This window comes from Telopea speciosissima, chromosome 10 (assembly GCF_018873765.1).
Source record: "Telopea speciosissima isolate NSW1024214 ecotype Mountain lineage chromosome 10, Tspe_v1, whole genome shotgun sequence".
Lineage (NCBI taxonomy): Eukaryota > Viridiplantae > Streptophyta > Magnoliopsida > Proteales > Proteaceae > Telopea > Telopea speciosissima.
Window position 1 is genome coordinate 39,924,621 of NC_057925.1, and position 26,351 is coordinate 39,950,971.

The following is a 26,351-nucleotide window of genomic DNA, read 5'->3' on the forward strand; positions in this document are numbered from 1 at the left end:
TCTTCTCAGATTTCAAAAGAATGGTGGCGGGAGAACGACCGAACTCACCTGGCTGACTCCGTTCCTTCATCCGCCCTTGCTGTCTTAACCCAGACTTCAAATAAATTATTGGGATTCTTCATGGGACCCACCTATACGCTTCTAACATTATTCTCACGCGTCCTTAGACTTCGAAATCTGTCCGGGAGTGCGTGCACCAAATCAAACCTTACCAAACACACCAAACGACAAGCCTGCAAACTGTGAGTGGGTTTTGGGTGATGTTTGGGCTTGCTATATATATATATATATATATATATATATATATATATATATATATATATATATATATATATATATATATATATATATATATATATATATATATAATTATATAGATCATATAATTATGTATTCTTGCATCCATACTTAACATGTTGCATTCTTGCATATAAACTATGTTGGATATGAATTGATGAAATGTGTATATGTTTACTTTATTTCATTATATCGGGTTACGATGCCGGGTATGCCAGTGTCGGAACCCCCGAAATGCTTATGATATTCATTGCTTGCCATCTTGGTCTGTATGCGTTGTGCCGTGCTAGTACCCAGGTACTAGATGGAATGGGACGTTGATGCACCCAGAATACCTATCGGGATGCTAGGATCTTTGACTAGGATTTATGCTCCTTTATGCTACGATCCTTGCCAACAGGGATTTAGGTGTTGGATAGTCGGAGCACCTGATGTCTGTGGAGGTGGGAGAGGCCAGGTCAAGGGTAGTAACGACTATATGGGGTCTGTCACTGGGTGGTCATGATGGCTTCTACCGGCGTAGATCCCTTATGATAATTGAGGTTTCACTGGGGCGATAGGGTAAGTGACCCTCCGTGTCTCCCGAGTTATCACAGTAGCATATACCATGACTTAGACTGTTTGTTAGGTGGAAAATATATTTAACATTTTATGCATCATGGACTACATGTGAATGTGTGTATGTGCACTCCCCATCCCCTCACTGGGCTTAGTGGAGCTTACCCCCGTTGCGCAACCCCTTTTTAGTTGTATGTAGGTGATGTATGATGGTGATCCTTTTGATGCGGACTGATCAGAGCCCATGATTTTGGACCTTGATCATGGCGTGTACTCCTGGACTGTTCCATTGGGGCACAATTATATCTTTTTATTTTGTTTATTATGAGCATTGTATATATTTAGTAGTATTCCTACTATTTCAGTTTCTAGTTATTCATTATGGGTTGAAATGTAAAACATTAAACTATCTATCATGTAGACTTGAACCTTTTGTATTTGTAATGCATCCGCTCATTTCTGATCTTTTGGAATAGAATATTCCTTTACTTTTCGCTTTCTAATATTACTATAAGTTAATATTAGTGTAAGACTGTGCGTTGGCCACTGTATCGAGATCCTAGTAGCGGTTAGGATGTTGGTAAGCAACCTATCATACTCCGTTTATAGTATTTTATCTTTTAATAAGATGAGGGTGTGACAATTTCTCTATCACCCAAAGGTGGAGGGAGATTTCCAAAAGTTGTTGCTATCTCACGGTATTTGCGGCGCGATAAAGACATGTGCATTTGACCCGAGAGGGCAAAATACAATGTGATGATGATCATTGTTTGTGTTTGCTAGTAGTTTGTGTGAATTATTTGCATTTGCTAGCTGATTTAATATGATCATGTTGTTATTGGAATGTATATATATTCTTGTTTATCTGCATGAATGAATTTTCTCCCACAGGATGTCTCTCCCAAATAGTCTTTTAGCATCTATTCCTGTTCTTTCTGGGAACAATTACAAGAGATGGGTAGAGGACCTAGAAATTAATCTGGGATTGCTCGATCTTGATATGGCTCTTCGAGAACCAAAACCTGCTGATCTGACGGATGCGAGTACGAATGCTGAGAGAGTTAAGATGGAAAAATGGGTTACAACTAATTGGAAGTGCATATTGGTTATGAAGAAATCCATTCCTGAGTCGTTGCATGACAATGTTGAAGTGAAAGATACTGCCACAAAGTTCCTGAGTGAGATAAAGGTTGTTTTTGAGGTGTCTCAGAAGGTTGAGAAAGGGGATCTAATGAATCAGATTACGTCGGCTGTATTTGATGGTACTGAGAGTGTCAGAGAACATTTATTGAAGATGGCTTCCACTGCGAACAAGTTGAGGGATCTTGGGATGCCTATAAAAGAAGAACTTTTATTGCATCTTGCACTTAAATCTCTCCCAAATGTGTATGCGAATATAAAGTTTGTGAATGCTACTCAGAAGGACAAATGGATCATAAAAGAATTGATATCTATCCACGCATAAGAAGAAGGAAACATGAAGAAGATGACTATTGAGAGTGCGAATCTGACTGAGAACAAAGGAGCGTCTAGAAGTAAAACAAAGAAAGGGAATCCAAGATTTTTCAAGAAAAGTAGGTATCATCCATACAATAAAGAAAGGAGGAGTGTTGGTGAAATTTCATGTTACTGGTGTGATCAGAAGGGACACATGAAAATAGACTGTAATGCAACGAAGGCCCGGCTGAAAAAGAAGGACGGTGCAGAAGATGGCAAAAAAGGTGAATAAATTTTTAGTTGAATTAAATTATTTCATGCAAGTACTTTTAGTTTAATGTTTATTTTCAGACTTTTGATGATTTGTTTGTTTTTGCTTGATCAGTGGGAGTTTTATATTTGATATGCTTGTTTAGTGGGAGTGTTTGAAAGGATATATGTTTCGTTTTAATTATAATGCTTCTGTTTGATGTGATGAATAGCACTTGCATGCATGCATATGTTGTTTGATGTGTTGAAGGCCTTTTGGTCTAAGGATGTTCGATTGGCGATGAGCCAAGTCGTTCGGCTATTTCTAGCCATGGATGTTCGATTGGTGATAAACCAAGTCGTTCGATTACCGACGAATATGACGATATTCAAAGGTAATCTATGAGTCGTACGATGCTCATAATACGTTCGAGGACCCACAAGGAATGATAACGACATTTATGTGATCACAGACATGTACGACATTCCTTATACAAAATTATCTCAAGGTGGTTCATGTTAGTAAGTAAATCTTTGTTTGTAGCTGACAAAAAGTGATATGCTGTATGTTGAGGTGTATTCTTTGTTATTGTTCGACATCGATATATTTGCTAACTGGATAATGGTTTAGTAGCATTATTGTTGTATTGAGATTCAATGGCCACATCTGATAATGATAACCTTATAATTAATCTAGCTCAAGTGGGAGATTGTTAGAAATTTTCCAAATTGCGACGAGTGGGCGTAATTAATTATCAGGTTGATCATTGATGGGGATCAAGAAATACAAGGGTTGACGTGGCTTGCTACTATTTTATTGAGATGGACCGGATCGGCCTGGCCCATTGTGGAAGTGGGTTAGGGTTTGGGGAGTATTATAAATACTAATAATGGGGTCCCTGCAGTCACTATTCTATTCTCTTTTCTCTTTTCTCCACAAGAGAGAGAACTCAGTGGGAGAGTCTAGGAGACTGTAGAAGATCCCCATCGTGGTTATTTGCAAACATCAACTGACGGATTGCTGCTGTTCGTGGATTCTTATCTCTTCTACATCAATAAATGTGGTACAAGGTACACTTTATTTTCTTACTGTTTTAGATTCAATCGTGTTCTAGATATCTGTATGGGGATGGATTCAGGTTTGGCAAAACCTTGCTTATTCTAACAAGAGATGCCTAATACTGCTGGATGCTAATGGATCCTAGCCATTGATTAGTGACTATTCTCTGTCTTTAATCTCTACTTTTTGTACTTTGTTCTGCATCAGATTCATAGAAAACCCATGAGGTTTCTTATCTGGGTATTCCATAGAAGAGGCTCTGTTTGCTAAATTATGTGTTCTGCTCCTGCATTTATCAACTATAGACTCTAAAGATTAACATCTAAATAAATAAAACCACCACGAAATTAAATACAGAAGGAAAGAGAACATGCTCATCTGCTCTTATTTTATTCACATTGGTTATGACCTTCAATCCTTCTTGTTTTTTGATTACTCCGCTATTAGATTTCCTCTATTTTTTTTTTCCTGTATGAATAAAAAATAAGCTACACTTCGTGTACAAGGCCCATCCCTTTTCCTAGTCACAACAGGAGAGGGGAAAATGCAAACAGGCACAGGCTTATCTGGAGAAATGATTTCAGAAGGTTCTGTTCTTTTTATGCCTGCCAACACAGAGATTATGGTAACCACCATAGACGGAATGCAGCTTTATAGCACTAGGGTGAATAACAAGTTTCTTTTAGAGAATCAAGTGGAAGAAGTACCATTTCTCACATAAAATTGTAACCGGCTTTAGTGCTTTACATATTTTATACGGTATATACAATAAAAGCAAACAACAGGAAACCCAAAGTATGGAACGTGAAAAAGAAGAAGAAGGAAAGGAAAGAGATGACAGCAGTGGGGAAACCTAGGGTTTTTTTCACTCATTGAAATCGATTTATTCTATTTAGATTCAAATCAAAAAAATACAAATGATCTATTCCTAATTAGGATAGAGTTACTGAACTTATCTTGCTCAGAGCAGCTTCCGAGCTTCGTAGAGGGAGAAAACCAGCGCCCTTCAGAGAGGTTGATCTTCCTTGGAAAGCTTTAAGCTTCAGAGAGAGAGAGAGAGAGAATCAGGGCCCTTCAGAAAGGTTGATCTTCCGTGGAGAGCTTTAAGCTTCAGAGAGAAAGAATCAATGCCTCAGAGCTTTTGAGCTTCTCAAAGAAAGAAATAAAACTGCGAGGAGTCGAGAGACACGACTCAAGCTCGGGTTTTAATTTTACTTCCAATTTTGGTCGGAAATAAAAAATGCAATTTCTCTTTACAAGGGGAATTTACTCTCCATGTAAATTAGATTTCACTGACATCCAAACACTTAAAAAAATTCTCCATGTAAAATAAATTTCACTTTACCTAAAAAATTTACATTACCTTGACATCCAAACAAAGCCTTTTAGATTCTGCTTTTTCACTATTTAGAAGCCCATCAGGAAAGCCCATAAGGGTTTTAAGCCTAACGGAAGAGAAAGTGTCAGACTCTCACTGAGAGTGAGGCCTATATAATTAGACCACCAAGGGGACGCAGAATACATTGCTCCTTGGATGAATTTTTTGCTCCCCCCACAGGAAAATTCGCCCACTGCCTCTCTCTTCCCCATTGCTCTCTTGTTCTCTTGAATTATGAGATTGGTTAGGGTTTTGGAAACCCTAGGTTTTTTGAGAAGAAATTCTAGTTTGGCCTAAGGATCTTCTACTGCATCAAGGAGATTTAAGTTGGAGCTTTCCTGAAGGGCTCATTAGGGGAAGAACCATTATATGGATGAGGAGCAACACTTGAGGCTCTACAGGTTAACAAATCTTGATGTTTATCTTATGTATTAAATGTTTTTAATTATTTGGTAATCATGGGATGTGAAAGAAATCCGAATCGATCTATTTTCCGCTGCGCATTCGGGTATGTGATAGATATCTCTTTCCATGGGATAGAAAGAAAATGACCTTCTCGATTCTTGTGGATTCCATAATTTTATTGGACAAGAAAATAGATGGTTTGGTGCAAAATTTTATACCAAACCTCAATTAGGATTCAATTGGGTTCCATAGGCAACCCAAGATGATCCTATGACTTGTTCTTATTGAGCCTCCTCATTGGCCACTCTCTCTCTCATAAAAAAAAAAAGTGTCACATATCATTCTCTCCTCCGGTTCCCTGCCTGGCCGACTCTCAATTTGAATCCTCTACTATCGAGCTGTCTGGTAGGACTGTACTGTCTAGACACAGTGAGGCGTGCAATAGCTGCCTTATCCTTGCCCAAGCGCCTTGCTCGAGTGGGGGTAAAGTGGTCATTGCACACCTCACCATGTCTGGGCAGCACGACGGTCTTGCCGGGCAGCTCAGCAGTAGAGGATCTGAATCCGCCCGATCACCAGTAAACCCACCCCAACCCCCTCCCCTTCCCTCCCCTCCCATCCCAACCCAACCCAACCCAACCCAACCCAACCAAACCCAAAGAAGTTCCCCAATGCCCAGTTCCCCGCCGAAAGAGTCATCGTACCATTTTGCGTGGTTTGGAGAGCGACATAGCCGTAATCCTCTACAATCCACACACGAGGGATTCAGAATCCCAAGCGATCATATCTATACGGATACGCCGTGTCGCAAAGGGCGAAGATTTTCTAATTAATTGCGAAATCGCCATTGTGTATTCAATAGGAAGCGGGAATTCCAAAGTTCTCTCTTTCACTGAGATTATTAGTAACCATATCTGCTCTCTTTTGCCCAAGCGCCTTGCTCGAGTGGGGGTAAAGTGGTCATTGCACACCTCACCATGTCTGGGCAGCACGACGGTCTTGCCGGGCAGTTGGGCAGCTCAGCAGTAGAGGATCTGAATCCGCCCGATCACCAGTAAACCCACCCCAACCCCCTCCCCTTCCCTCCCCTCCCATCCCAACCCAACCCAACCCAACCAAACCCAAAGAAGTTCCCCAATGCCCAGTTCCCCGCCGAAAGAGTCATCGTACCATTTTGCGTGGTTTGGAGAGCGACATAGCCGTAATCCTCTACAATCCACACACGAGGGATTCAGAATCCCAAGCGATCATATCTATACGGATACGCCGTGTCGCAAAGGGCGAAGATTTTCTAATTAATTGCGAAATCGCCATTGTGTATTCAATAGGAAGCGGGAATTCCAAAGTTCTCTCTTTCACTGAGATTATTAGTAACCATATCTGCTCTCTTTAACCGTCGCCGTGCTCAAATGTCGATCTCCACAAGCCCCAGTTCCCAAAATCTAATGTCCCTTTACAAGAATTCCGTTTCTTGCTCCATTCATACTCGGGAACCCTTCAAAATTGAGAAATTCCAGTCTGGTTCTTCCTCCATTAAACCTGCTTCGATTTCCTGTGTTATGACTAGTGAATCAGCTCAAATGGAGGTGAAAGAGAACAAATTGAAGGATTTTCAGAGACCAGATTCGTTCGGTCGATTTGGGAAGTTTGGGGGGAAATATGTACCGGAAACCCTGATGTATGCTCTGACGGAGCTCGAGTCAGCGTTCCGGTCACTTGCTGGGGATGAGGAATTCAAGGTTTGTTCATTCCATTTTATTTTCCTGTTTCCCTTTTTCAATTTTCCTCATTGATTATTGATTAGCCTTCTGAACAAAATTAACAGATTTTTGGATTGGACTGTCTGACTCTTTGAACGTAAAAGTTTCATTTTGATGATTTTATTTGGGTTGCTTAGAATTTAGTAATTTCAAACTAAATTTCATTGCAGTTCGTTATTTTGAAGTTTAGTGATGCCTTATTTAATCGCAGAAAGAACTAGATGGACTTTTGAGGGACTATGTTGGGCGGGAAAGCCCTCTGTACTTTGCGGAGCGGCTCACAGAGCACTATAAGCGCCCAAATGGTGAAGGGCCTCACATATACCTGAAGAGGGAAGATCTCAATCACACAGGGGCCCACAAGATCAACAATGCGGTTGCCCAAGCTCTGCTTGCTAAGCGCTTGGGGAAAAAACGCATAATTGCTGAGACCGGTGCTGGTCAACATGGAGTTGCAACAGCTACTGTATGTGCTAGGTTCGGTTTGCAATGCGTTATCTACATGGGTGCTCTAGACACGGAGAGGCAAGCCCTTAATGTTTTCAGAATGCGGCTTCTTGGGGCTGAGGTTTGGTGTCATCCTTAATTGATTTGTTCCATCAATTAATGGTTTGAGCGTTTTAGTATTTCTTCTTTAATGTTTAGCTGTATCTTGATTTGAGCCGTCAAGTATTCTTGTTCAATCTCTATTTTCTTTTGCAGTGGAGAAATCCTTTTGATGCATGCAATCTAAAACCGTAGTAGATTTTAGAATCCCATCCACAAGCAGAATCGTAGAAACTAAAATCAGCAGTAGGAAATCTTCGATAACTCTCAAAATAGAACTCAGATCAGTTCCAAATTACTACCGAAACTAGTTCTCCCCTAGTATTTCAAACCCTTAAAGTTTTATTCCAATCCAATGGTTGGATATAAAGATATGGGCAAGTGAATAAAAAGAAATTATGTTCTAGAATTAGAAACAAAGCTACACTCCACAACCACACAGCAGAACAGCACAAAACAAAGATCACATTCTCCACTCATCATATAGAAAACTATATGTAAGAATCAACTTAAACCAATGGCTGGATTTCACAGTTCAGCAAACCGACATAATAGAAACTAGATAACAGAATTTAGTAACCACCAGTAGTTTCCTGTCCACAGGGCAGATCAAACCCCAACTTGGGTCGAAGGCAGTGTAATGTAGTCCTAGATTGGTAGGAGACCAACTAGGAGCCTGTAAACCAGGATCTATTATGAACAGGTGAATCGGCTAAGTCAAAAATAGGTTTTTGATGAAATTAGGGTTAAGGTTTGATGTAGGGGTTATGTCGAGTTGAGCTAGAGGAGTCTATCAGTGAAAGTCCTGAGATGTTTTGATGAGTTAGCCAGTTAGGTATGTAAACTTGAATGGGCAGCAAGGTTAGGGTTAGGTTTTTTGGTTTTTGAAAAGAGGAAAAGATGGATTTTTAGGGTTTATGATGGTCAGATGAGAGAGCAACTTGGATCGAGTTTTCCTTCTGGTGAGAGGAGAGTTCAATCCAAAAAAGGAGGGATTTTGCTGGCTGGTTTGGTCTGGACAGAATTTAGGTATTGGGAAAAGTGAAAACAAAAATGGGGAATGTTAGGGTTTGGTGGTTTGTTTTAGAATTTCCTTGGCAGCAGCTTGTTTGATTGTAGATCTTGAATAAAAATTGAATCTTTAACAAGAACTTGAAGGAGATCTTTCAAAGCACTTGAAGGGGAACTTCAAAAGAACCACCCGGGCTTCACACCGCAAGGTGTCGATTGGATCAAACACCAATCCCACCAACGGAAACCACTCGGGCTTCCCACCACAAGGTGTCAATCGGATCAAACACTGATCCCACCGGCCTTGATCAAACACAAGACAAAAATCTTCAAAAGAGATGAAGAACAACATAAACTTTTCATTAATATCAATATATGTGTTCAATACTTGTCCCCCTTACAACCTTATATAAAAGACTAAAAAATAGACTCCTACACTAAAAAGGAAAGGTCTAAGCCAATCCTTAATCTATTAGGTAACTTAACTGTTAGGAAACTGAAATATACTCAAAACAGAGTCCTAATCCAGCCTCCCACTAAACACTTAAAAGAAAACTACTAAAATAACTTAAATTGAACCATTGGTTGAACTGGTTCAATTTATGAACAAAAACACCAAAATAAAACTATGGAACTAAAATAACTAATCCCGTATGTAACCTAATTACTCATATTTTAGGCCCATAAAAGTGGCCTATTACATAGAAAGCCCATGGGATCAAAGGCCCAACATGTATATAACCCAACCTTAGACTAATTCCTAAGCAAAGAAGCCCAGTTTGGTTATAAATTTGCATCACAGTGTATGAACATCAACTAGGAACTCTAAAATATCTCAGTATTAGAAGGGCCAAATGTGAGATAAAAGTACTTCAAATTTGCAGCCAAATAGCTGCTGAAGCAGAGAACCTCCAGTAAGTTTGTGACCAACAGAACTTCAGACTTCAAATAGATATGTGGCACCAGCGATTATAATGTCAGTCAGCCTTCAAACAATCTTAAATCAAAGAAAACAATCTCACTTCTTACTTGCATGCTTAGAACTGAGTTGAAAGGATAGAAACTATTAGAACCAATCCCTCCATCAACGGAAATGATTTATCTCAAGGGATTCAATCCTCTAAGAATCAACAAGACAATCTCCCAATCAAAGGAGATGATTTATCTCAAAGGATTCCAGCCACAAAGGACCAGCAAGGCTTACCTTCCATAGAAAAGGTTAACGTTGGAAGGAGAATAAGTGATAAGAATATTGGATTACTCATGACACCTCCTGCTTCCTTAAATGTTCTCATGACACCTCCTACTTCCTTTAATGGAGGAACCGTCACTCATAACCATTGTAAATCATCTATAAATAAGGACCTAATGCCAAGGTTTAAAGTATCGGTATCGGGTATCGTATCGGTCGGGTGATTTTAAGAGACGTATCGTATCGTATCGTATCGTTTTGTAGATACGTATCGAACAATACAATTACGCATAAAAATGATAAAAATACACATGGAAATACACTTTTGGAACAAAAAACAATATAAATAAACAATATATAATAAGTGCCATGCATAAAACCTAAAATGGTAAATAATGTATAACCAAACAAGTGCATTAAATTGAAATTGTTATAAGAGATGAGGTTTCTTGCATGTTGTAATCGTCTATAGCCATAAAGAGCATTGGATGATGCAAAGGATGATGTTGTAGCACTCTTTGATTTGTTTTTTTAGTTTAAAAGTGTGAAAAACCAAGATTAAATGCAAGATTTTAGACTCTTGGTTGAGAGTTTTCCTTCATTTTTTTGTTAGATTAGGAGTTGTATAGAGTCTGTGTGTGAAAATGGCTTTTTTATGGAATGTATTGATGGTATTGGTACGTATTGGTGCGTATCGGTATGTATTGAGCCGTATCGACTATGTATCGATATGTATTAAACCACCCACATAACTCTTTACTGGACATATCGATGGTATCGATACGTATCGGTCGTATCGTATCGTATCGGCCTGTATCGGTCGATACATTTCGATACAATTTGAGACAGTTCATTTTTTTTTAAAAAAGGGAGACGTATCAGTATGTATTGTATCGGTATCGACCGATACCGATACGTATCAGTCGATACTTTACCATGCCTAATGCTATGGAATAAATAACAAAAAGAGAATTGCTATTGCCGTGGATGTAGGTTTACCTTAAACCGAACCATGTTACATTATTGTGTCCTCCTTCCTCATCTCTATCTCTACTTCTTCTTTATTTTCTCAACATGGCATCAGAGAACTAGGGGTCCTTGGGATCAATTCTTCCCTCCACTGTTAATGGTTCCTCCACCCTCACTGCTGGAGCTTATCCCACTTTCAATAATTTGATCTCCATCAAGCTTTCGGACACCAACTATCTGTTTTGGCGATCACAGCTGCTCCCTCTCCTGCGCAGTTATGATCTCATTGGATTTGTGGATGGCACGAAACCATGTCCCTCCCCCACTCTCCCTGCTGCTGCTGATGACTCCACTGCCACATCTGCTGCCACCACTGATCCCAATCCAGCTTACATAGCATGGAATAGGCAGGATCAGATTTTGTTATGCTGGCTTATTGCCTCACTTACAGAGGCTGTGCATGCCCAGGTGATAGGTTGTGTCACTTCTTATGAAGTTTGGAGTACTCTTGAACGTTTATATTCAACTCCGTCCACAGCCCGTATTATGCAGCTGAGGTTACAGCTCCAGCAAACCAAACGAGGTGCATCCTCTATCCATGACTATCTTCTGCAACTTAAAACTACTGCTGATCAGCTTGCAGCCGCTGCGTCCAGTGGTCGATGAGGACTTTTGTTTACATGTTTTAAATGGCCTTGGCCCAGAATATGCGGGTTTTGTTACATCAATATCCACCCGCGGCACTCCGGCTGCTTACAGCGACCTGCGCGGCATGCTCCTTACACAAGAGCTCCGCCTAAAAGATGAATTTCCCTCCCTTCATATCTCATCACCAGCAGCTCACTTCACCGCTGCCTCTGCCGATTCTCGTGGTGGACGTTCTAACACCCGTGGAAATACCAACTATCGTGGTCGTGCCAATAACCGCGGCCGCTACTACCGTGGAAGGTCTGGTTAATGTTGCCCTTCTCACTATGGCTACCACAATGCATCGCACTCTGGATCTGGTTTTAATCACAGTAACAATTCCTCTCATGGTGCTGATCAATGTTAGATTTGCAATCGAATGAGCCATAAGACCATTGATTGTCGTCAACGTTACAACCATGCCTACTTTAATGGGTACACTCCTCCCCCTGCTGCAAACTTCACTGCATTTCCCCTATTGGCGGCTCCCGATAATGTTTGGCTACCCGATTTGGGCGCTACACGCCATATTTCAAATGCCCTAGACTATCTTAATTTTTCAAAGCCTTACTCGGGTACTGATCAAGTGCAACTTGGCAATGGCGTAGGTATGGCTATTCACCACACTGGTAATGCATCTATTTCTAGTTCCTCCCCTCCTTTACTCTTACATAATATATTGCATGTTCCTTCAATTAATCATAATTTGTTGTGTATTTCTCAATTTACTAACGACAATAACGTTTTATTTGAGTTTCACCCTGATAACTTTCTTGTGAAGGATCATCGCACGGGGAACTGCCTACTTTGGGGAAAATCTAAGGATGGACTTTATCAACTAGTAGTAAATAAATTGCCAAATAAGCCTTCTCCATAGGCATTTGTTGGAGAACGCACCTCTCTTACCAACTGGCACAATCGTTTGGGGCACCCTGCCCTTCGTACTGTTCGTAGCGTAATTAGTTCTTTTCAGTTGCCTGTGACCAATTAGAAAGAATTTTCGGTGTGCAATGCTTGTCAACAGGGAAAAAGTCACAAGCTCCCCTTTGTTGCATCCACCTCGGTCTCAACTGGCCTTTTAGATCTCATCTTTTCTGATGTGTGGGGGCCCTTCCCAATTACTTTTACTGGTGGTCATCGCTTTTATGTGTTATTCCTTGATGATTTTGCTAAGTTCATATGGTTGTATCCCTTGACTCATAAATCAGAAGTTTTTAATGTTTTTCAAAAATTTAAATTGCTAGTTGAAAATCTTTTTGATCGAAAAATTAAACGCTTCCATAGTGACTGGGGCGGTGAATTTTGCAATGTTTCTTGATTTCTTGAACTTGCAGGTATTGAACATCGCATCTCTTGCCCACATACCTATGAACAAAATGGGTCGGTTGAAGGCCGACATCGACACATTGTCGAAACGGGTCTAGCATTACTCTCTCATGCTTTCGTGCCTAGGGATTTTTGGCACTATGCATTTGAAACTGCAGTTTTTTTAATAAATCGACTTCCCACCCCTGTAATTGGAAATGTATCCCCCCTTTTTAAATTGTATGGAACTCACTCCACCTATGATCGCCTACGTATTTTTGGATGCGCTTGTTACCCTTTATTAAGGCCTTTTAATCACCACAAACTTGATTTCAGATCTAGCATCCATGCATTTCTTGGATATTGCTCTCGCCACAGAGGCTATATTTGTTTCGATGTTCAATCTAGGTGTGTTATTATTCGAGGCATGTCATCTTTGATGAAGAACTTTTTCCCTTCCGCTCGCCCTCACCATGTTTGTCCTCTGTAGTCCCTTCTCAACCATCTATACTTGGGCCGCCTCCCCTCATACAATGGCTGCCCTCACTACCGTCAGCCTCTTCGCCTACACAACCTCACCATCCAGTGGCTGTTTCCATCAACTCTCATTCACCCTCCCCATCCCTACCTCTCCCTTCACCCTCATTATCGACTACCAACAACCCAACCCCTGCAGCGCCTTCTACACTGCCCACTGTAGATCTATTTGTCGATCTTCCAATTGAGAACCCACCTACCTCATGCCATCACATGGTGACCTGCACTCAAGATGGTACTCGAAAACCATGTGTACTTGCTGCAACTCTACCACAATCTTCCACAGATCTCGTTGAACCTACCTCTTTCACTATGGCCAATCGAAATCCCCAATGGCGACAGGCTATGAATATTGAGTTTACAGCCCTAATAAAAAATGGCACTTGGTCCCTTACTCCACCTCAACCCTCCATGAATGTCATTGGTTACAAATGGGTGTTTCATGTCAAACGAAAAGCGGATGGCACTCTTGACCGCTATAAAGCCCGCTTGGTTGCAAAAGGGTATAACCAACAAGAAGGCCTTGATTATAATGAGACTTTTAGCCAAGGTACTAAAACTCGGAACTCGGTACCAACTCGGTCCCTTGAAAAACCGAGTCAAGTCGAGATCTCGTCGAGTTGGTGTCTTTTTTTTTTTTTCCGACTCGAAGCCTCAACTCGGTGGGTTTTAGACCTAGTTTGGGTTTGAAACTTGGTAATCAGCTTATTTTAGGCCATTCAAACACAATGGCACTATCAGTTTTGCAAAAACCAAGTCCAAATAGGAGTTATGTACCGGTCAAACTTAATTTGGTGTGTACGAATGCTGTCAAAATCACTCTGAATGAAAATATTTTCTTGGACATCAAAACAAATGAATATTTTACCGCACTTTTGGTTTTTAGCAATGTTTTACTATATTAAGATTTATGGAATTTTTAGATTTGAAAAAAACCCTCGCATTAGAAAGTTGAAAATTGCACCTACTGCCGGAAATCCAATTTTTGTTCTTGAACTGGGGGGGTTGACTTTTTTTCTTTTTGAAATTTGATTTTGTAACTATTTTTATTGGATTCAAATAGGGGGATATTTGCTTATTTATGAATAATATCTTAAGTAAATGTTTATTTACTTAAATGATATTAGGCATAAATAAGTGTCTGTCTTAGTTCCTGGCCTAAATAAGTGTCTGTATACCAAGGTTTGCATAGATAGGTGTCTGTATAACCAGATTTTCCACCAAGATCTCGAGATTTGGCACTCATATAAAGGAGTTTGGGTTGAGATTCTCAAGATCTCGAGATCTCGGTCGAGTTGTTGCACTTTTGCAACTCGTATGCCAACTCATCTCGGTTTCTCAAAAAACCGAGAAACTCGCCGAGATCTCGCGAGTTGTCGAACTATGCTTTTACTCCCGTGGTTAAACCCACAACGATTCATCTCGCCCTCTCCCTTGCAACCTCTCATTCGTGGCCTATTCGCCAACTTGATGTCCAAAATGCCTTCCTGCATGGTGTCTTACAAGAGGAAGTTTTTGTGTCCCAACCCCCAGGCTTTACTGACCCTCTCCATCCTAATTATGTGTGCAGGCTTCACAAGTCCTTATATGGCTTAAAACAAGCCCCTCGTGCTTGGTTCGAGAAGCTAAGTTCTTTCTTACTTGAAATTGGCTTTACTAGTTCCAAAACTGACACCTCTCTTTTTATCTATTATTGCAAGGATGTCACCATCTACATATTAATATACGTTGATGATATTATAATTACCGGAAGCAATGATGCTGCCCTTACTCGCTTCATTAGTCAAATGGCAACTGCCTTTGCCATTAAAGAGACCTTGGGTCGCTTCACTATTTTTTGGGGATTAATGTGGTGCCCGTGGCACAGGGGTTACTTCTCTCACAGCGCCAATACATCTTTGACTTACTACGCAAATTAAACATGGCCACTTGCAAGCCTCTCTCCATGCCGATGGCCACGTCTACTCAGCTCACACAGTTCTTCGGTACCTTAATGGATGATTTGACTTTGTATCGAAGCACCGTCGGCGCCCTTCAATATGCCACTTTAACATGCCTTGACATTCAATTTGTTGTCAATAAAGTGTCAGTTTATGCACCGCCCTACCACTGATCATTGGGTAGCGGTAAAACGCATCTTACGGTATCTCCAATCAACGGTAGATCATGGGCTTCTTTTTTAACGTCAATCCAAAATGCAGCTCTATGCCTTCTCTGACGCTGATTGGGCTGGCTGCCCTGAAGATCGCAAGTCCACCGGTGGATTTGCCATTTTTAATGGATGTAATCTCATTTCATGGAGCTCCCGTAAGAAAGCAATAGTCGTCCATTCGAGAACAGAGGCCGAATACAAGGCTATCGCCAACACCGGTGCGGAAGTTACTTGGCTACAATCGTTACTTAAGGAGCTTCACATCTTCCTCCCAACAGCTCCTATTCTATGGTGCAATAATGTCGGGGCCACCTATCTTACTGCCAACCTGGTGTTCCATGCACGCACAAAGCACGTTGAGATCGATTTCCACTTTGTGCGTGACAAAGTCGCCAAAGGAAATCTTGATGTACACTATATTTCTACCAAAGACCAGGTTGCGGATATCTTCACGAAACTGCTTTTATATGCTCGTTTTGAATTCTTGGTATCCAACCTCAATGTCACTAAAGTGCCCTTGAGTTTGAGGGGGCGTATTAGAACCAATCCCTCCATCAACGGAGATGATTTATCTCAAGGGATTCAATCCTCTAAGAATCAGCAAGACAATCTCCCAATTAAAGGAGATGATTTATCTCAAAGGATTCCATCCACAAAGGACCAGCAAGGTTTACCTTCAGTAGAAAAGGTTAACGTTGGAAGGAGAATAAGTGATAAGAATATTGGATTACTCATGACACCTCCTGCTTCCTTAAATGTTCTCTTGGCACCTCCTACTTCCTGTAATGGAGGAACCGTCAATCATAACCATTGTAAATCATCTATAAATAAGGACCTAATGCTATGGAATAAATAACAAAATGAGAATTGCTATTGTCGTGGATGTAGGTTTATCGTAAACTGAACCACGTTACATTATTTTGTCCTCCTTCCTCATCTCTATCTCTTCCTGTCTATCTCTACTTTTTTATTTTCTCAACAAAAACAAACCAATAGATGATAGAGTATGCCAAGAGATTTTCACCAAAGCCTTGCTAGCTTCTCACCAGCTACACTAGTCTCTCACTAGGGTTTTTTTGCATCTCACAGAAGTTCTTGCTTCACACAAGAGGAAAACCACATAACAGCCATAGAGTTTTATCAAAATCGGTGGGGGTAGTATAATCCCGACTCTTTATTTTTAACTTCAATGAAATAAGCAAAATAGGAAACCCCTACGTATGGTAGGGAGAATCCCTTGCAACTTAATGATAGGCTTCGACACTAAAAGGGGAGGGGGGGTGAATCAGTGCTTATAAAAAATTTCTTACAAAAACAATCCAATTGACAATATGTAAACACCACCAGTTGTGGCTGCCCAATTTTGGCCAACTATAGTTCACCTGTACTCCCACCTTCAACCAAGAATGGTCAAGCGTACCAGGAGATGCATGTCCATCCTAGAAAATCAAATTCACTTCTACGCAAGCCAATCACAACCACACAACGCAAATTTTTACATGGTTCAACAATGTGCCTACATCCACGGTGCAATACCTATAATGGGTGTCGTATTTGCACTTTACTCACCAATTACTGTGATGCAGATTCATAAGCAAAATAGGTTTGTTTTATTAGGAATAAGTCTAGGGTTGGGTTCTATAAATGTTTGGCCTTTGATCCTATGGGTTTTGGATGTAATAGGTCACTTTTATGGACCTAAAGTATGGGTAATAGGGTTGCATACGGGTTTAAATGTTTTATTTCCCATAGTTTTATTTTATGTTTTAAACTGAACCGGTCCAAAACTGGTTTGACCAGTGGTTCAATTTAATTGAAGTTAGAATATTCTTTTTTATTATCTAGGACTTTAATTTAAGTATCTAGTTTGGCTGGATCAAGACTTTGTTTTGAGTCTATTTCAATTTCCTAGACAGTTTAAATTACCTAATAGGTTAAGGATTGGGTTAGGGCTTTCCTTTTTAGATGTAGGAGTCTATTTTTGAATCTTTTATGTAAGATTGTAAGTGGGCAAAACATGGAACACGGATTTTGATATTAATGAAAAGCTTTTGCTGCTCTTCTTCTCCATTGAAGATTTTTGTCCTATGTTTGTTCAAGACTGGTAGGATTGGTGTTTGATCCGATTGACACCTTACAGTGGGAAGCCCGGGTGGTTCGTTGGTGGGATTGGTGTTTGATCCAATCGACACCTTGCGGTGTGAAGCCCGGGTGGTTCTTTTGAAGCTCTCCTTCAAGTTCAAGATCAAGATTCAAGATTTATTTAAGATCTTCTAACCAACTGAGCTGCCCTTGCAACAATAGTAAGTTTGAATCATCTCATCAATACCCATTCTTCTCCTAATCCTCTAAACCACCCCAAAACCCTAATTTTCCCACCCATCTCCCAAAATTCTTAACAAACCATTCAGCTAACAACACCTTCACATAATTGGATCGAGTATTCTCTTGCCCAATTGGAATACTTGAACCAAGCTGTTTTCATTACTTCATTCAAACCACAACATTCCACCTATTTCTGGAGATCATCCCATTACCCAAATTCTTCACAGACCAATCCAATCATTAGCAACACACCATCCCTGAATCAAATTTCATTCCCTACACTAGGAATAATCGATCCAAACCCTAGCCCCATATTCCCATCCTAAACCCTAGATCCCTCTCTTTTCCTCTTTTTCAAAAACCCAAAACCCTAACCCTAACTTGCTGTCTATTCAAGTTTACACAACTCCATCCGGCAAAACATCTCAGGATCTTCATTGATAGACCCCCTACATCAATTTGACCTAACCCTACCATCAAACCCTAGGTCCCATTAAACCCTAACCCTAATTTTAGCAAAAATCGTATTTTTACCTAGCCGATTCACCTGTTCATAACAGATCCTGGTTTACTGGCTTCTAGTTGGTCTTCTACCAATCTGGGTCTACAGTATATTGCTTCTACAGTTGGTTCTGTCGTAATACAAGAACATAGGGCTACAACCTCAACACACCATAGCACCTACTATGCAACCTAGGTCTATAATCGGCAATTCATCAAATACCTGTTGAGCACCCACTCAACAGCCCATACAATTTACAATATCAATGCAAGATTACAAATCCCAGCCCAAAAACATGCAACTAGTGCAATATATCAACAATCATCCTATACTAGTTACAAGATATAGGGATTTGAGTTTAGAGATCACCAAAGTGGTTTGGCCACTTGTAGAACTCACTCCACAGCTCAATCACACCTCCAAGCATAGCTCCAAGAGTTTAAGGATATTCAATCAACACACACCATGATCAATGCTCACAATGCACACATCCTCACAAAAATGCAATTCTGAGCAAATTTTGGCACTCCTGAGCTCCACAAGCACTTTCAACAGCTAGCTCTCATTCTCTGGGTTCCAATGCCAAAAAAACACCACCTCATTTGGATCCCAAATGACCAAGATATGACCATTTACGTGTACAGGGGAAATTCTATCCTTTTTGGAAAGATTCGTGACATTGGGTGCTTCACTACTGGTTGTCATGGCTTGTCTGCGTATCACGAGTCTGTTGGCCGCAATTCTGGCCATTGGATGGTCCTTCAAAATCTCGGATTAAATTTTAATCCTTAGATCTCAAGAATTGCCTGACAAATTTCTTGATTTAGAGGGCCAATGAGATTCAAGGAGATGGTATCTTTGTCCATTGTAATATACACATACGCCACACCAAATCACGGGATTGTACAAGGGCCGATAGATTAGAATAGAAATGAACGCTTCGGATCTCAGAAATCAGAATCTACTACTAATTGAGCATGTGCTATTTTGAGTTTGAAACTTGATCCTATGTAGTGCCATAGTATGAGATCCCATGCTCCCATCCACTCACACCTCTCATACAGGAATCAAGTGCGTCAATGGCATTTTTGAGATTCACATAACGGCCCTTTCATCTTTTTAAATTTATTTTTAACCTCCCGATTTTTCATAATCACAACTCTATGCCCATGACAAGATAATACTCACAGAGGCTAACATAAAAATCTCCATTCTAGGACAATTCACCGAACACATTGGATACATTTCCATACTGAGGATTTTCTTACAACACCACTCGTATGCCTTACCATAAGCCATGCACGCACGCGGCCTTGCCATGGCCCTTGCAGCTTGTCTTCTGGCTGCGGCATGCCATTGCTTGGCCACGGCATGGTGCTGTGTTTCTTGCTTGCTGGCCATATGGCCCTTCGAGCGTACAAAGCTGTATGCCACCATGATTAGACCATTACTACCTTAGCCAAGACACCTTGCCACGCCATCAAAACCTCATATACATAAGACCATGCATACTAAAATCATGTTCATATTATACATGCTATTATTTCATGATCATGCCACCTCATAATTCATACACACACTGTTATCATGCATGACCATACATGCTGCCACATCATAATCATCACAATGCATTAAGCTATCAACATGTATGATCCCACCATACTTGTGCACCTCATCCACATGCCATTATGCAACATTATACATGCAGGTACATCATCTCTCATAATTGTCATACATTCACATGCAGCTACACATCATCATGCCATTCCACATGTGCAAGATACATCACCATCATGACGTCAACATACAACACACATACAAGCCACATCACAGACATGTCTGTCACATCACCAGTGACTGTACACATGTCACACACATACACTGACATACCAGAACCATACCCCAGTCATGCTGTATTCATCACAAACCATCCGTGCACATTAGACACATCCCAGAGCCTATCACATCATACTAAAACCATGCTGTACACAACATACACTGCCTGTACACATGCCAACTGCCACACGAGCTTGGAACACTGTCAAAGACTATCAAATCAGCTCAAACACTTCACCCACTGCACTGTTGCCAACAATGACAACAGCACTCTGTACACTGCCACACAATGCCATAAGTCTTAACACTTAATGTTGAATAATGTACACCAGAATACCATGGGGGTATTCTGGTCATTTTACAGCTTTATTTTTATGTTTATGTACTGCCTAGTTAAGTCGGCTAAGCTAGGGGTATTATTGTCATTAGAATGTAATTCTTCATATTATAAATATAAGGCTTGTTTGATCAAATCGATCATTCAAGCATTCTCATTCAATTTGTTTTGTTTAACATGGCATCAGAGTCAATTCTCTGATCTAGGTTATACAAAACCTGTTTTCTCCATCAATTCCACCTTCCTTTCTCTCTTTCTCGATCTCTCTTCTTCTTCTCTTCTTGGTTCTCTCCATCCTTCAAGGGCAGCACTAATGAGGTGATCATATTATGATCTAGATGCTGCCCTCCATCCCATCTCACCATAGATGATCTGATTTTTCATTCGATAGCTGTTGTTTTTTTTTCTCTTTTGCAATTTTTTGAAATGCTCCTCTTTTTTGAAAATCAACCCTATCAACTTGGGAGGTTGATTGTTCACTTTGGAACTTCACTAGCAGACTTTGGACAGCATCTATCAAGTTTCTGCATCGGCAATTGAAGACTTTTCAAGTTGCAGCCCATTCCCCTACATCGATCTCGACTGTTAGGGTTTACTATATCGATCTTAGGGTTGCAGCCATCTGACTGCAGAATTTTTTTGAGGGAAGCTTTCCCTCTATTTTTGGTATACTCGATCTCAATTCCAGCCCATTCTATTGAAGTTTTTTGAAGACATCAAGTTTCCCATATTTCTGCCCATATCAATCTGGTTTTCTGGAGCTTTGATTGGCTGGCTGCTTGAGTACCTCGATTCCCTCATGATGTTTGATCTTACCACGGCTACTTCTGGAGGTGATGGTCAGTCTAGGATTGAATTTCTCCCTTATGCGGCTGCTATTAAGTCGGATGGTACAAATTATTTAATGTGGGCCAGATCTCTCTCCTTGACTGCGGGCTGGAAGAGGACTTACTGGCCATCTTACTGGCATTTCTACACAGCCCCCTGATGAGGGTCCCCTTCAGGCTCGATGGATTGCTAATGATAGTATGGTTATGTCTTTTTTGTTGAACTCTATGCGATCTGATCTCTCTAGTCAGTATCTCCTCCTTGAAATAGCCACACAAATATGGACTGCTGCCAAGGAAACCTATGGATAGTTGGGGATTGATGCCTAAGTTTATGAGATCCGTAAGACACTCCATACTACTACTCAGAAGGAGTTATTTGTCTCCAAATATTATGCTGCCCTCAAGAGTTTATGGCAACAATTGGATCACTACTCTCGTTTCCAGCCTTCTACCGCTGCGGACATTGTTGCCTATCGCAAATATGTGGACCAGATTCGTGTTTATGATTTTTTAGCTGGTCTTAATGCTGAATATGATCTAATTAGTGTGCAAGTTCCTGGTCGGGTACCTTTCCCCACATTGGAGCAGGCCTTTGCTTTTGTTCACACTAAGGAGACCTGTCGGCTGCCATGTTGATCACTCATACAGTTGAGAGATCAGCTTTACAAGCTGCTGGTTCCAGCCCTATTCCTCCATCTGAGGGTAATGCTTCAGCTACTTCGGCAAAAGAGCCTGTTAAGTGTGACCATTGCAACAAACTATATCACACTAAGGCTAATTGCTGGAAATTACATGGGAAGCCTGCTGATTTTGAGGCCAAATGTGCTCGTGCTAAAACTAAAAACAAGGCTAATCACATTGAAAGCCTGACTGCTGAACATGGTCTCTCCCAAGCATAGTATTAAAACTCGCGAAATTTCGGTCTAGATATCGAATATTTCGAGTATCTCGACCTATCCGAAACGAAACGCAAGTCCGATATGAAAAAATGCAATATTTTGAATATTTCGGAAATTTCGATCATCTCGTTTCGGAAATTTCGGAAATCTCGGTAATTTCAGTCATCTCGTTTCGAAAATTTCGGAAATCTTGGTCATTTTTGGCATTTTACACCCACAGAAAAATACCATATTTCGACGAAATTTCGGTCAGACCGAAACACCGAAACGAAACGAGATTTAGTACCATGCTCCTAGGAAGAATTACAGGTTTGTAGGCGTATGCTATAGACTTCCGCTGCCTCTACTACATCTCTTCCTGCTGGTTACTCCACTCCATTAGGTTCTCACTTTCCCCGTTTAGGTATTTCTTTTGATGGTCACTGTGCATCGGTTGTCTCCACTCCATGGATCATAGTAATGTAGTCCTAGAATAGGAGATAATCCTACTAGGAGCCAGATAAAAGCAAGGTCTGGACAAACCTGCTGTTTGGGGCTGATTAGGGGCTGTTTTAGGGCAAAATTAGGGTTTAGAATGGGAATTTGGGACTGGGGTTTATAGGGTATTAATGGGCAGGTCTAGAGGGCTATTATGGTATAAAAAAAGTTAGGGTTTGGATGAGTTTTGAAATTCTGCAATTCTGGACAGAATTGAGTTGCAGGTTTTGGGCTTTAATGGAGTTAGGGTTTATGGGATTCAAACAAAAAATAAAGGGGATCAATTGGGGGAAAGGATTAGAGGGTTAGAAGAAGAAATTAGGTGTCAAACTTACTGGAGATTCCACTGGCAGCAGCTTGAATAGATGTGAAAGATAGAACCACCTTCGAATTGAAGAAGATCCTCCCAGCCGTCACGGCGTAAGGAGTCAACCGGATTCCGCCAGTCCCTTTCCACCTTGATAGAACCACAAGGATGCACACTCAACAGAGCAGGGCAGCAGCTATGGCAGCAAACAAAAAGCTTTTCATTAATCAAATTCGTGTTCAAGGCTTTGAACCCTTACAACCTTATATAAAAGACTAAAAATAGACTTCTACTCTAAAAAGGAAAGGCCTAACTCAATCCCTAACCTATTAGATAACTTAAACTGACTAGGAAACTAAAATAGACTCAAAATAGAGTCCTAATGACTTAAAAACAACTTAAACTACTTAAAATAAAGAAGATTCCCTACTAGCCAATAGGATATAAGAACCTCTTAGCCAATAGGAGCACTTCACTTAAATTAAACCAATTGGATGCAACCAATTTAAACCGGTTCAATTAAAACATAAAAATAGACTAAATATTGGGCTTATCCCGTATGCAACCTATGTACCCCTCTTTTAGGCCCAGAAAAGTGGCCTATTATATAGAAAACCCATGGGATCAAAGGCCCAACATACATATAACCCAACCGTAGACTTATTTCTAAAGAAATAAGCCCATTTCGGTGACGAATCTGCATCAACTCTCCCCAACTTGAAAAAATTCGTCCTCGAATTTTGCAGTGATGAGGGGGAAACAACATATGCGTAACAGCTTCAACCATTCCCAAACAAAATTCTGGTGATGCAGGAACATTAGGGATGAAGTCTTCAAGGCGTGGAGCTTTCTCTTCAAAGACCCATGGTGGCATAACAAACTCTATGTGTTCCACCTTTGAATCAATATCAACTATGTATGTCGTGGTCATAGAGTCTTCAACGTTGATAACCTTCTCATCTAAAACTTCAGGCACAAGCTGTACCTCTTCAAGAACAACATCTTGAATGCCAACGATTTCCCGTGGAGTGCTGTCAACCACCTCTTCATCTTCTGCTATTTCAGCTTTGTCTACTTTGTTTTCTTCAACATTGACTGCTTTAGTAGAATCTTCTGTTGGCGCATCAGCCGTTGGTGAAACTTCTAACATAGTCGATGCCACTTGCATTTGAGTTGACATGTTCGGTAGTCCCTGTGGCTGTACAGTCGATGTGGTCACCTTTGGTTGTAATCCTTTTAGAGTAAATAAATGGTATAGACGGTGTTGATCAGGTAGGACACACGAGTTGTTTTCAGGTTCAATCCAACCTTGTCGCTCGTCCAACCAATCACCACCTACTGCAATAAAACTCTTTGAATGTGGTATCGGTTGACACCAAGCACCATCATGGTATGAAGAACACCCAAATTCAACACAGACTTTACCTGTAGGCATGATGCAAATCTCTCCTGATTGGGACAACATATCCACCACGGATTGTGAAATAATGTTGTTACGTCGCCTCTCATCAACAATTAATATGGTTGTGCTCCCATTAGGTAGACGAACTCGGGTCTTAAAAACGAATGGAGGTGGGTCTTTCGAGGCTTGGTTGGAGCTTCCCTCCGCCATAGCTTTGATACCAATTAATGTAGTCCTAGAATAGGAGATAATCCTACTAGGAGCCAGATAAAAGCAAGGTCTGGACAAGCCTGCTGTTTGGGGCTGATTAGGGGCTGTTTTAGGGCAAAATTAGGGTTTAGGATGGGAATTTGGGAATGGGGTTTATAGGGTATTAATGGGCAGGTCTAGAGGGCTATTATGGAATAAAAAAAGTTAGGGTTTGGATGAGTTTTGAAATTCTGCAATTTTGGACAGAATTGAGTTGCAGGTTTTGGGCTTTAATGGAGTTAGGGTTTATGGGATTTAAACAAAAAATAAAGGGGATCAATTGGGGGAAAGGATTAGAGGGTTAGAAAAAGAAATTGGGTGTCAAACTTACTGGAGATTCCACTGGCAGCAGCTTAAACAGATGTGAAAGATAGAACCACCTTCGAATTGAAGAAGATCCTCCCAGCCGTTACGGCGTAAGGAGTCAACCGGATTCCACCAGTCCCTTTCCACCTTGATAGAACCACAAGGATGCACACTCAACAGAGCAGGGCAGCAGCTATGGCAGCAAACAAAAAGCTTTTCATTAATCAAATTCGTGTTCAAGGCTTTGAACCCTTACAACCTTATATAAAAGACTCAAAAATAGACTTCTACTCTAAAAAGGAAAGGCCTAACCCAATCCCTAACCTATTAGATAACTTAAACTGACTAGGAAACTAAAATAGACTCAAAATAGAGTCCTAATGACTTAAAAACAACTTAAACTACTTAAAATAAAGAAGATTCCCTATTAGCCAATAGGATATAAGAACCTCTTAGCCAATAGGAGCACTTCACTTAAATTAAACCAATTGAATCAATTGGATGCAACCAATTTAAACCGGTTCAATTAAAACATAAAAATAGACTAAATATTGGGCTAATCCCGTATGCAACCTATGTACCCCTCTTTTAGGCCCAGAAAAGTGGCCTATTACATAGAAAACCCATGGGATCAAAGGCCCAATATACATATAACCCAACCCTAGACTTATTTCTAAAGAAATAAGCCCATTTCGGTGACGAATCTGCATCACATAGACTCCGGTGCCACTGATCACACGACATATTCTTCTAGCCTTTTTAATACCTATTCCCCTACTTCTGGCAAAGATAAAGTCAAAGTAGCTGATGGCTCCCTTTCATCAGTTTGCGGAAAAGGATCCATTAGCTGCTTCCCTTCTCTTACCTTGTCCTCTGTTTTGCATATTCCCAATTTTACTACTAATCTTTTCTCTATTAGTAGCATGAAAAAAAATATGAATTGCAAAGTAACTTTTTTTCCAACTCATTGTGTTTTTTAGGAACTGGAATTGGGAAGACGATTGGATCGGGTAAAGTGCATGGTGGATTGTACCTGCTTGATGATGGGCTTCTTCCTCCAAGAGCATTACCTTCCCAACTCTGTCAGACATCTTCTTTCTCCTCTGAATTACACCAATGGCATTCTAGATTAGGACACCCCCCTTAGGAACTGGGCCCCATTTATTTCCCACTTTGATTAAGCATTGTAATAAGGAGGATTTTTTTTGTGAGGCTTGTGTCTTGGCCAAATAGACACGTTTAAATTATCCTATTTCTAATAAAAGAAGTTATTCTTTATTTCACTTGCTTCATACTGTGGGGTCCTAGTCGTAAAGTTTCTTTTTCTGGTCATCGGTG

The 26,351-nt window shown here is 40.5% G+C and overlaps 1 protein-coding gene across 1 annotated transcript in view; it reads left to right on the top strand.

The window, feature by feature from the left end:
• Positions 1 to 6,793: 6,793 nt before the first annotated feature.
• The window catches only part of LOC122643144 (tryptophan synthase beta chain 1), a 61,952-nt gene continuing 42,394 nt past the window's right edge, over positions 6,794 to 26,351 (top strand). The window contains exons 1-2 of the mRNA XM_043836787.1: positions 6,794 to 7,123; positions 7,356 to 7,712. Coding sequence (XP_043692722.1) covers positions 6,794 to 7,123; positions 7,356 to 7,712 — 687 coding nt within the window. The remainder of the gene's footprint in view (positions 7,124 to 7,355; positions 7,713 to 26,351) is intronic.